This window comes from Amblyomma mixtum, chromosome 10, assembly GCF_055824585.1.
Source record: "Amblyomma mixtum isolate Tamu chromosome 10, ASM5582458v1, whole genome shotgun sequence".
NCBI lineage: Eukaryota > Metazoa > Arthropoda > Arachnida > Ixodida > Ixodidae > Amblyomma > Amblyomma mixtum.
Genome location: NC_143021.1, coordinates 175,832,176 through 175,844,754, shown reverse-complemented (window position 1 = coordinate 175,844,754; position 12,579 = coordinate 175,832,176). Strand labels below are relative to the sequence as shown.

General features: G+C 46.2%; 1 protein-coding gene across 1 annotated transcript; it reads left to right on the top strand.

The window, feature by feature from the left end:
- The first annotated feature begins 263 nt into the window (after positions 1 to 263).
- Positions 264 to 12,322, top strand: LOC149327808 (uncharacterized). The gene is given in 5 exon segments (XM_089564980.1): positions 264 to 354; positions 4,046 to 4,181; positions 7,262 to 7,395; positions 9,326 to 9,425; positions 12,049 to 12,322. Coding segments are annotated over 5 exon segments (735 nt in total).
- The last annotated feature ends 257 nt before the right edge of the window (positions 12,323 to 12,579 follow it).

Genomic DNA, 12,579 nt, shown 5'->3' with positions numbered 1-12,579 from the left:
GGTGCTATGCTCTGATATGGTGTCGAGTGGGTTTTCCCATTTGCTCTTTCCTCTTTTCTCAGATGTCGCTCTTGCTCGTGTATATATTATATACGTGGCACGTTTGCTGAAATCGACAGTTGGAAGTCAGCGCTATTTACTCTTGTGCGTATCCCGGCCTTTTTTCTACCCGCGCTGCCACTAAAGCCTAGTGCGCCTAGCCTAGTAGAGTTCTTCGAGGCGCGCTGTGTCGGACCGCGCACTTTTTTTGTCCGAAAGTGGCCATGGCAACGCACGTCACGAGCGCATTTGCGGGCACTGTCCTCACCTTGGCGCCACTACTTGCTCTTCTTCAGGTTGTGGCTTCAGCAGAAGGTGGGTGCATGATCTTAATCTAGTGATTTATTTCTTGACGTAATCTAGTTCAGCCGCACAATGGCTGCACAGGAGTGGTGTACGACTGCCCCTGCATTAAGCCACTCGGGAGCTTAAGGAACTTTAATATGCCGTAGCTAGTGCTTGGATTTGGAAATGTTATTGCAATAAAAACTATTAAGTAATATATGTTGATACATAAAAGCTAATCAACAAGAATGTACAATATGTTTTATGGTTTATGGTTGTTTAACGTCCCAAAGTGACTCAGGCTATGAGGGACGGCGTAGTGATGGGTTCCATAAATTTCGACCACCTGGGGTTCTTTAATCTGCACTGACAACGCAGAGTACACGGGCCTCTAAAATTTCGCATCCATCGAAATTCGCATAAATCGAAAACCCGCGTCAATCGAAATGATACGTCCGGTCGACATTTAACTTACGCTTTTTTATTCTGAACCAAAGAATTGTCCCACTGACTACTGAACAATAGATTAAAAATCGGTATCTGAATAGGGATCCGTATATTGCGTCTAAATGCAAAAATTAAGAATACTCGTAATGGCTACGGGACCGACACATGCCAGCTTTCTCCATCACAATAAACAGCACCCGTTCGATAGTCGTAAAGATTAAAGGTACCCTGAAATAATTTCGATGGGCATATTCCAGTGCAACATATTTTTAAAGCTGGTCTTTGTGAGGATTGGAGTCAAATTGATAGCTCAGCGGGAACCCTGTAATCTAGAAATAATTTTGTTGCGTAAGCAACACTACGCTAGTCGCCGAACCATTTCGCGGAGCTCTGGAAAGGCCAAGCTGCGCATGCGCGAAGAGCGGGTGACGTCACACGGCGCACAGTTGAGCCGCCGTCCATCGCCTCTGATCGCTTCTTCGACAGCCTCCCTCTCTCTCCCTCTCTGATGCGCAGTAGCGATTGCGCATCGCCATCTTCGTTGTTTGTGGTGCATATATATTGGCAGTGGCTTAGCTCTGCTGTGCCAGGATATAGGTAGCATGAGGTGAGGGCTACGTGTCCACATCTCGGTAGACACCTCAAATGGAGGGAAGGCGCATAACTGCCCTCTTGGAACAGTGTACACCTCAACCATGCTTTAAGCTAAGTGGCGGTAGTGACAGGTGTGCGCTGCATGCGTTGGCATTGACAACTTTGTGCCTGATACGCGGCGCTGAAGCCATAGGCCGTCGGCGATCATTGTGTTCATTGGCGTTGGCGTTCACCACGTTTTACACTCCGACCATTTTAAGGAAAGGAAGGCGGGCGCGCGCGGCGAGGCACGCCAGCTGCTTGTAGTGACGTCACTTGCTCCTCGCACATGCGCAGTATGGTTGTGAAAAGCACGCGAAACGGCGAGACTGTGGGCAATGTAGCTCACGCCAGAATATATGGTTTCGCGCAGATGTTGCTTTCGCACTCCTCCAAGTAGTTTAACCAGAGCTAAATAAGAGCCAGTTTTTTAAAAAAACCGCAGCTCGCAGTAGCCTGCAACCGATTACGGCGACACACCTCACCGCGTGTCCTCCACCCCGATGCCGTCCGTTGGCAGCGCCTTCAAGCTCCTTCTTCTGTCCACTGATATCACCGGGGTAGACAAGTGTGGTGAGCTTTGTCGCCCTAATCGATTGCAGGCTACTGCGTGTAGTGATACTTAAAAACTTGTTCTAATTTATAGGCTTCACGCCCAGCATTCAAATTTGACTCCAATACAAAGACCATCACTACAAATCTGTTGCACTGGGATATGCTCATCGTAGTACTTTCATGGTCCCTTTAAAAGAATTTGCTCAAAGGCATGGCACCTGCTTGCGCAGTTTGCCGCATGATGAACACTAAAACAACTGTTGTTCTTTGGTCACCATGTTAAAGGGGCGTTGCTTGCTCCCCTTTTTCTGCAGAGCTAATCAAAAGGTTAGATGGCGTTGAGGTGCACTCTTTAATTCCCAAGATTAGGCAAACTGGCTGATCCGCAGGTATAAAGTGCAGCCCGAGTATTCACGCCATAGAAAGTTTCACTGTGTTTGCATTTCCGTCCTTGCTTATCACCTCTCGCACGCGCGCTTGTGGCCAGCACGCACGTGCGGCTGCTTCGACGATGTTTTATATCAATGGCGTCCTTACCGCTCAAGCTCATTATCAATTTTGAAGTGCGCTAGCCTTTGAGCATTCTGACACCTTTACGCTATCACGGCCGATGCGTTGTTACCTGTTCGTATTCCCCAGTTCGCCCTAGAAAGATTCTGAGCTCACCACCTGCCTGCTTGTATGTCCTCTACTACGGCCTCTGTGCCTTTCGTCACAGCCACATCAAATAAATGGGTTATTATACAGCATGTGGTAAGAAGTGCGTCGATTGTGTCTTTTTTCTGAAGAAAATTTTAAGCCAGCAAATAAGGGCTCATTTTCTACAACGTGCCGGAGAAGAATGAATACACAGATATGCCTACATACGGTGTGTTTCACCCAAAACTTTACCGAACTGTAAAAATAGGCAGTTTCAGTTGCAATAGCACTCTTTTGGGCATAGCGTTGTCAGTTGGTCAAATGTTTAGGGGAATCCCTCAAGGTGGAGTAAATTTTTAATAAGGGAGTAATTACTCATTGGCATCCACCTAAGCGCAGCCAAATGGCTACAAAGGAAAGTAATACAGAAACTTCGTAGTTAAAGAAAAATTTGTCGTGGTCCGGAATTTACTCCACCTTCGGGGATTCCCCTAAACATTTGACCAACACTATTCCCACTTCGAGTTATTGATTAATTCGCTCTCGCCCTACCATAAGCTTGCCGTCCCGGTTAGCTCAATTGGTAGAGCGACTGCTCCGCTGAAGCGGTGGTCCCGACCCCGGACCAGGACGAATTTTTCTTTAACTACGAAGTTTCTGAGAAAGCTGTATAGCTTTCCTTTGTAGCCACTTGGCTGCGCTTAGGTGGATGCCAATAAGTAATTACTCCCTTATTAGCGTTGTCAGTTGTGTAGTAGAGCATAATCCTGCTAAGACGTGCTAACTAGCAGGCTCAAGAACCAATAGTGATTAGTGAACTTGTTAACTATGGCTGTTAGTATCCTTAATTGTAGAGAGTACAGTAGCCCACCGTAAGTAATACCCATATCAGTTTTTAGAATTCCGATAACTCGGTTCCTTGTCGCTGAAGCGCAACAAATTCTTCCTACATCAAGGCAACATGCATGCGCTTGCGAGAAGCTTGTAGGCAACCTTGCCAGTGCACGCAACTCATCGAAAGAGCCCTAATTGGTTGCGCCACAGCGCCGAGGGTAGCAGAGTTTTCGAAATTATAAAAACTGATATGGATACTACTTACCGTGTTCTACACGCCTCTCAATACTTCAGAATGCCTACAGCATTATTTAAAAAGTTATCTATTGAGTATTAGTTATCAGCCAGCTGGTTAGCACATCTTAGCTGCGTTCTGATGTACTACATTGCTGACAACGGTATGCCGAAAAATGGCTCATGCAACACAAAAAGTCTATTTTTAAACCTCTGTACAGTGTTAGCTGAAACACAATCTATAGAATTGTGCACAACAACATGGAACTCATTATATTGTTGAAGCAGTTTAACATCTGCTCTAGCACGTTTCATGGTACAATTTATTTTTTAATGTGTTGCGTTCATCAACTAAAATTTAACAAGAAACACTTTCCAGTAGCACAAGTCCCAGATGTTTGTTCGTGGGCAACGACGCGTGCCTGCTACGCGGAACTTGCTCCTGGAGGTAAAGGCGAGTTTGAGCCAGACGCAGAGGGAGATTATGACTACGAGAAGAACGCCAAAGTGTGCAGGTAAGAGACCGCTATTTAATGGGATTTTTTATGGTTATTGTAAAAGTACTGCAATCACCACGCGGTGATTTCAGCATTGTGGTACAAGCGTGATAGATTCCATGGTGTGCTCAGAAGAATGATGAGCTTAATAAAGCTCATATCTGAATATGTGGAAAACGTATAGGCTGGGCTTAACAAAGAAGAAAAAAACAAATGAGGTTACGCCAAAGAGCTAAAACATTGTCACTGCGAACAGGATACAAACTAATGCCTTTGTATACATGATAAGAAAGAAGTTACCATTGGCACAAGAGATGACGTCATTTGTTAACTGATTCCAGTTCACTATTGTCAGTGGGAACAGCGAATACTTCAAAGAGTTGTTTATTTTTTATTTCGCACACATGTCATAAAGGCGTAGTTTCGGTTCGCTGCGTACTAAAGGAAATCGCGTAAGGTATTTTCATGCATGTACCGGAGAAGGCTACTACTCTTATTTCTGTTGGTCAGCCATTTGGACAAATCCTCCTCCCTTGTCGCCATTAGTTCCACTTGTTACGCGAGCAAGAGAGGGTTATAGCGAAATTATGCCTTTGCCGAGTAACGTAACGTGATGAGAAAAAAAAAGAGCAAAGCGCTAAGGCAGCGTATCAGTGTCGAGCGTAAGCAATGTCGAACGAATATTGCATCATTAGCCATCTTCCTTATATCCGGCACAAATTTCGCGTTATATCAAGATATATACTTTTTGGCGCCAACGTATGCGGCGCAAGAAGAGAAATCGTTTGACACCACTCCGAATGTCCTACGCCAATGAGATTGGCCGTATTGGTCGGTTGAAGTTTCGAGAAGCCATGGTTTGGGGAACCTGAGGTCATCCCTATCATAAGCACCGCTTTTATTCGAATCTTAATCATATACCCTGTAATGCGCTGAATCGTTTGATACTACTTCGAACATTCTACGCCATTTAGGTGGTCCACAATGCATGTAGCAAAAGTACACCCCGCTGGTCCCACTTAAACCACCCTGTGTTTAGTACTAACGCGACCTTGAGTAATGGGTCTATTTGACCTAACGCCCTGAAAACCGTCTTTGGAAGCATGCAAAGTACGATAGTACAACTAAAGCACGAGTTGCTGTAGATTTTTTTTGGAAGTGGCAGTCTACCTTCTTTTCTCTCGTATTTTTTGCTTGTGTACTGTGTATGCCCAATCGCCTAATTGTACACTGCACCTTGGTAAAGGATTCACACAAAGGTCCCAGTCACAATCATATGTCGTCAATACACTCTAACTCACTGCCGTTCATGGTACGTACAGAGTGTAGATGGGGGCTTATGGAAGAAACCCTCACAGGCATCCATAGCCGCTCTCTCAATATGACTTGCAATGCACCTGCGCTTGCGGCAGGGCGCCGTGCTCTTCATAGTACCTGAATATGGCTTAGCATCCAATACAGGAAGCGCTATCTGTTTAATTTTTTCAGCGAAACGTACAACTTTTTACAGGACTGCAACTCCATCGTGCAGGAAGCTCTCAGCATGCCTTGCGTATTCACCACATATATACTGAAAGCGATTTCACCCGTCCAGTGTTTCCCCCTATTGCATACGACTCGCTTCATCCCTTCCCCAGCAGCAAATATTTTTTTTTGCGAATATGTTGCTACCCGCGTGCGCTCTAGAACCTTAAACAACCAAAAATGTTATATGGTGCAAAATACAATTTAGGCCCAATAACTAATAACTGGCTGAATTCAGTTGTAAATACCAATCACAAAAGTTTTAGTCCATGACCGTCTGTTGGTAAAAACACTAACCACCACATAATCGTATGGCAAAGGGGGAGGGCGATTGTCGATATTTAGTGTTCGTATTTTAGAGAATGTGATTGCGCTTGTTCGCTGTCTTCTCAGGCAAAACCACTGACCTGATGCCATCGGTATAAACAACTTCGAGAGGCGATTCTAGGATTAAAACACAAATAGAAAAAATGTGCTCTATTGCACTGAACAAGCACTGCATTTCGTGCAGTCGTCGCACTTCCGCAGAAAATTAAAAGGACTAAACTTATCACGCGAAAGCCCATTACCCGGGAAAAGCACCCATGGGAAATTGTTAATAAAGGCTACAGACTGTCCATAGACATGTGTCTATAAAGTTTATAGACTCGCTATAGACCAATCCCAGAGAACAGTCTATAGAGAATTCAAATGTTGTAGATAATCTTTATATGTAAGGTCATACAATTTTAGTACGCTTTTATCTGTACGCAGTCAATGTACTATCAGTACACAAAAAGAAATATCTATAAGGAGGCAATAGAGTCTGTAGGAAGTCTAGAGACACTCTATATACCCTTTCTATAATTGCAGCGGAGGAAAGCTGTAGTTATTTCGAGCTTTCATTCATGCACGTTGTCCTTTCTACTCTTTTTCTGGTAATGTTTCTCTAATTGTGTTAGAAACGCTCGTTTTCGCAAATACATGGGGTGGTTGAGCAGAATGGGAGAGTCTTGAAAACTGATATTCGAACGCCCCTGAACGTTAACCTTTCTGAAAGCAGCGATACGCGCACATACACAAACCTATTCGTTCTATATTTTTAATTTCACTGTGAACAAGATCCTTCGCCGTACATGGAGGTGACTTTTTTTTTCCGGATTGCCTAAAAACACTTAAATTAACCACCGTTTTGACTAAACGGCGACTACTTGTAAACGCCAGCCATTTTTTTCAGCGCCTTCAGTTTCTTCGCTGACACATCAAGAAACAAAGCTGCGTGGCTATTAAGAGGCGGTCGCTATCATGGAAAGGGAAAGTAGTTCTGTCGTTTTTTTTTTAAGAACGAGCGTGTTGCTGCGTGCTTATTACGGAGAAGTCCAGTTAATCGCTGCATTTTTTTTTCTGTTCAGGCGCCGACATTACTTATTGGTGATTTCGAATACACATAAAATATCGACTATGTTTTTTAGAGGTTTTAGAACGCTGTTGTGCATGACGGAATGCTTTGTGTTTGTTGTCTGTTTTCATGCAAACGTTTTGCAAATGTTTTTTGCAAAGAGGAAAAGTTTTGTTTCTCTCCACTTCCAACACAGAGGACTTCCCCTTCAGAGTCGATGCTACCATCAACTCAGCATCTGCCCCGATGAAGTGAAGGCGAACTTCAGCTTCTTCGAAGAAGATTACAGGCGCTTTCGGGAATTCAATTGTGACGAAAATGAGTTTAGAGGTGGGTGTACTCCTGGCTATATTTTTTTTTCATATGATCCAAATTATGACTTCAAATCAGTGTCCTCTGCATTTTCTGTCTTGGTGGTGTCATGACAGCTTTCTGTCGCTAAGGTCAGTCTCTACCACTGTTTCCCGCATCATCTTCGGTCGTCTCCGCGTCCTGTTCTTTCCGGTGCGCATCTCTAGCACCTTTCTTTAACGTTTGGTTACACGGCTGAAATATTCTGTGATTGAATTTGAGTCCGCTCCTAGATAGCTTTTGGAATGAAACACAACGTTGTGTAGGAGCTTGGAAGTGACCCTGGGAAGCTCTTGCGAGAACGAAAACTGTGTAATTGTTATTTCTGGTTTAGAGGGCGGAAATAGAGTGTTTTCAAAAACGAACAAAAATATGCGCAACTGTGTTTAATGTTGAGCGTATACGGCTATCGCTTCAGCTATAGTTCAGCTTGTATTGTCGTGAAACTTTGCGCGACATCTACGGCGTTCTCTATTTGTTCCAACAGTTCTTTTATATCAGTATTAGAGCTTACTACGACACGCTTTGCGTAAAAACATGCTGATCAAAGTCTTATATTTTATTTTTTTCATTTTATCCATGCTTATCGTTTTCTGCTCATAACAAGTTAGTAGGGTCTCGACTAGGTTTTCCCTGTTAAGGTCCCAACTGTTTTACACTTTATTCAGGCTTAGCGCTTCCAACAGTAAGCCACGTCATGGCGTCTCAGCGTTTTCTGCAGTGATGCAAATGTAAGCGAACTGCCTGATATTGATCTATAGCACAGGACATCAATTACCATAACGCCCCAGATCACTAATCGGTGCAGGGAACCACGGGGCATAGTGCCTTGGAGCAATACTATTTTCCCTTTTCCGCAACTCCTGTGTATGGCCTCTGACACACAGCTTGATCACTCCGAAGAGCGAGACAAGGCCAGGTCGCCCAGGGACAATTGCGATCTCGCCTTACAGCTTGTATGGCTTAGGGATTTATCGCAGTGTTTCAGGCGCTTTACCTGAAAGGTTACCTCACCACCTGCTCACCTGAGTCTTATCTGTTCTTACGAGTCGGCGACATACAGTACCGGTCCTATCGTGACAAGTCGTTCCCGTCGATGGAGCTCAAAAGTGGCTGTTGGCAGATGAAAGCTAAGCAGACATATTGGAAGAAGACCGCCTTCTTGACGCAGAACAACGTTTTCGAGTTCAAGATGCTTCCGTTTGGATCTTGATCCGATGCAGCAGCGGTCCTGCAAACTATGTGCACATTATTAGCCAGCTTAGGTGCCGGACTCGTCACGTGTACATAGACAGTGTCGCCACCTTCACGACGTTTTACATAAGGCAACTGGGGAGACCATTTCGAGCGGCCAACTCTCCGGACTCACACTGAAGTCTATGATAGAAGGGTCGCTTCGCCTACGAGGAACGGCGGCTGGTAGGCCATGTTAGTATCACGGGCGCTGGGCTGTATGACACTCAAATAGCAGTCACTGTCGAGCAGATTCTACCGTCTCCAAAGCAAAAGGTTATCGGCCGGTATTTTTTTATCTTTTCATTTAATAGCCGTGGACTACTACACGAGACGCGACCGAATCTCTCGGCAGTGATAGCGACCATGCGCGCGACAGAATATGCGGCTTTTGGCATTGATCACTATGTTTTGAGCGCATCATCTGGAATTTCCGCAACGATTTTTAAGCAACTTCGGCCGAAAGCAGCAGTCATTATGAGCCGGCGAGCACTGAGTATGCGCGTGCTTGCGCTGCCCCTGGTTTACTTTAATCGCTTTGTGAGCACGGTTGGGTTTGGCTAATGGACAATTTACAACCAGGTTTTTAGTTTGCCGGCCTGTTGCCCTTGTGGCCTCCTCGCGACAAAAGTTGTCTAAAATATTTGCGGAAAAGATCATTCTTGCACTCTTGCAGGCGCACGCAAGGTGTGGGCTTGCGTTGACAGGAATTTGGTGAAGAAGTGCGCCATAAAATATTTGCTCGATGTTTCCGGAGGACCAATCGACGACTGCAGGTGAGGCGGTTTTGGTATTTGTTCTTTTTTTTTGTGTGTGTGTGGGGGGGGGGGGGGGGTCTAGCGTTCGAAAGCAACTGAGGCTATGAGGGACGCCGTAGTGGAGTACTCGTTATAGTTTCGACCACATGAGGTTCTCTAACGTGCCCTGCCATTACACTCACCACACGAGCTTCTATCATTTCGCTTCCATTGAGATGCGACTGCCGCAGCCATGGTCGAATCCGCGTATTTCGGGTGAGCCGTAGAGCAGAGTAATCACTGGGTAGGCGGGGAAGAGCACGTAAGGTGGACTAATTGGGATATCATTAAGAACCGGTTGGTAAAGATATTAAAGCAGTAAGGCTTACATTTCTTTTCTCATGATCATAGTGCGTGTTATCAAAACCTCACGCAACCTTTACCAAAATCCAGTCATAGCTGTGCTACCAATCATACTGCCACGTATCATTGTAGCATCCGTTCGTTCGCGCAAGGCCGCAGAAAAGTGGTGTTGTCATTTTTGTTCGTGACGCGAGAAGCGACCGGACTAATCTCGATTGATCACAGCCATGCCGAGCTGCATCTACGTGTTTCCAGATTACTCTAGACGATCTCGACCTGTTATCTCGAAATTTCCTTGCCGGCTTTAAATTGAACGATGCCTCGAGCAGCCGGCATTCGTAGTTCGACGACCGACGTGCACGCTTGTTGCTTACGCCGTCCCCGAGTGATTCAGTTCTTTTCCGTGCGCAAGTCAGCCCAAATAAAGAGCTTCATTTGCAAGCATTTCTGGTGTCTTCCTGACCGCTGGACTGCCGTCACTACAACGTGACATCTGGTGGAGGTGCGGGGTAGCCTTCCATGTACCGGACACCCCCAACAAGTCGCGACGCCAGCCCTTCGAGTCATTCACCGGAGGACTTGACTCCAGTCTACCACGCAGTCTCTTGGAGCCTCCAGCCATGACTTACACCGCAGCAGTGCGCCGTCCTGCACCTCGACGACGGCACCTAAGCCCCTATCGCCATTAGCCAGCTGCCCTGGAGCGCCGCCCTCTCGCCCCAACTCGCCCGTCCTACGAGCGTCGCACACGGCCTAGGAAATGCGACGAGTGGAGAACACCCGACCAGCGCCGCCAACTATGCTTCCACTGCGGAGAAGCCGGTGACATTCTCCGGTACTGCCCATACAGGAGAATGGGCATCCGAGGATTTTCTAACGACGCCCCACGACCCCGACCTGGCCTGCGACCAGCCGCAATCGAAGAGTTCTTGCGTCGGGAAGAATACTCATCGCCGAGCCGCCAATCTCGTTCTCCGTCGCCATCGTCACCGCGCTATGTATCTCCTAGGCGAGGCTACGCAGTGCGCGGACGCTCACCCAGCCCCCGAAGGTTAAACTGAATAAAGCAGCCTCTGGAGGTGAGGTTGCTTCTGAGCGCAAGAACTAAGACCGTCCATCGACGAAAACACAAGACTATGCCTCAACTACGACGACGACACCTACGGCGACAGCCCCTACGACTCCTATGACGACGACTCCTACGACGACGACTCCTACGACGACGACTCCTACGACGACGACTCCTACGACGACGACTCCTACGACGGCGACCCCTACGACGACGACCCCTACGACGACGACCCCTACGACGACGACCCCTACGACGACGACTCCTACGACGACGACCCCTACGACGACGACGACACAGCCAGACTTGAAGCTTTTACCGCTGCCCTTAAACCTTATTACGAACGCTAAAGGACTCGAAGTTCGCATTCTCCGCGTTTATTTTCATTTTAAAGCATCGAGACGATGCTTCTTTGCGAGGGGGTAATGCCACGTATCATTGTAGCATCCGTTCGTTCGCGCAAGGCCGCAGAAAAGGGGTGTTATCATTTGTGTTCGTGACGCGAGAAGCGACCGGACTAATCTCGATTGATCACAGCCATGCCGAGCTGCATCTACGTGTTTCCAGATTACTCTAGACGATCTCGACCTGATATCTCGAAATTTCCTTGCCGGCTTTAAATTGAACGATGCCTCGAGCAGCCGGCATTCGTAGTTCGACGACCGACGTGCACGCTTGTTGCTTACGCCGTCCCCGAGTGATTCAGTTCTTTTCCGGGCGCAAGTCAGCCCAAATAAAGAGCTTCATTTGCAAGCATTTCTGGTGTCTTCCTAACCGCTGGACTGCCTTCACTACAACGTAACAATACAATGGCATTGTCGGGCTGCTTTTGTTCGCTCTTACGAGATTTTGAACAGTCTACAGACAGTCTATAGACTGCGTATAGACTTCTGTCTGCAAAGCATACAGACTCGCTATAGATAAATCCTACACAACAATATATAGGGAACACAAATGCTGTAGACAATCTAGAAATATATGGTTATACACACTTTTGATAAACTGTTGTCTATGGAGAGTCTGTAGACCAAGAATAGACGAAAAGAAATATATATAGGAAGGAAATAGAGTCTGTAAAAAGTCTATGGACTGCCTATAGACCATTCTTCCGAGGGCGACGGGCATGAACTTAAAACTTTCGAGCATAAGTGACCAAGGAAGCGTTCGTAGAGAATTGGGCTCCGGAAAAGCCTCAATTAACGCCGATTCCAAATGTTTTTTTTCCTGCAGGATTCATGCAGTGTTCACAATTTGTGTAGGCGAGACGACCCCGAAGAGCTGCCCTACAGGATACGAAGCGTTCCTAGAATCCTTCAAGAAGCTGAGCGCTTCAGTACAGATGCTGCTAGGCTGTCAACGATCACCTCAAGCCTCTGTCGTCATTCAACGATCATCTCAAGGTAATTTCGTTCCTTAATGATCATCTGAAGCCACTGTCGTTCCTCACCGCACCATCGTGGAACTAGTGGCAGTCTTCTTTTTCTTACGTGTACAAAGCACGTAGAGCAAGAGAGAGCAAAGAATCAAATGACAGCGGGTTTTTCAAAATACGCTTCGTAAGTTTACAAAGCATATCTTGGACGCACAGGATTGTGTTTTCAGTCAAACAAATACACATGGCAAACTCTGCCAGAGAATAAACTGCTTGGGAGGAAGAGTTTATACTGTTGACGTTGTTTTAAGTGGGAACAAAATTTACGACTCAGTCTCTGGAAAGAAGAGCACAAGAAGAGAACAGGCCATTCTTGAGGGGCTCATCAA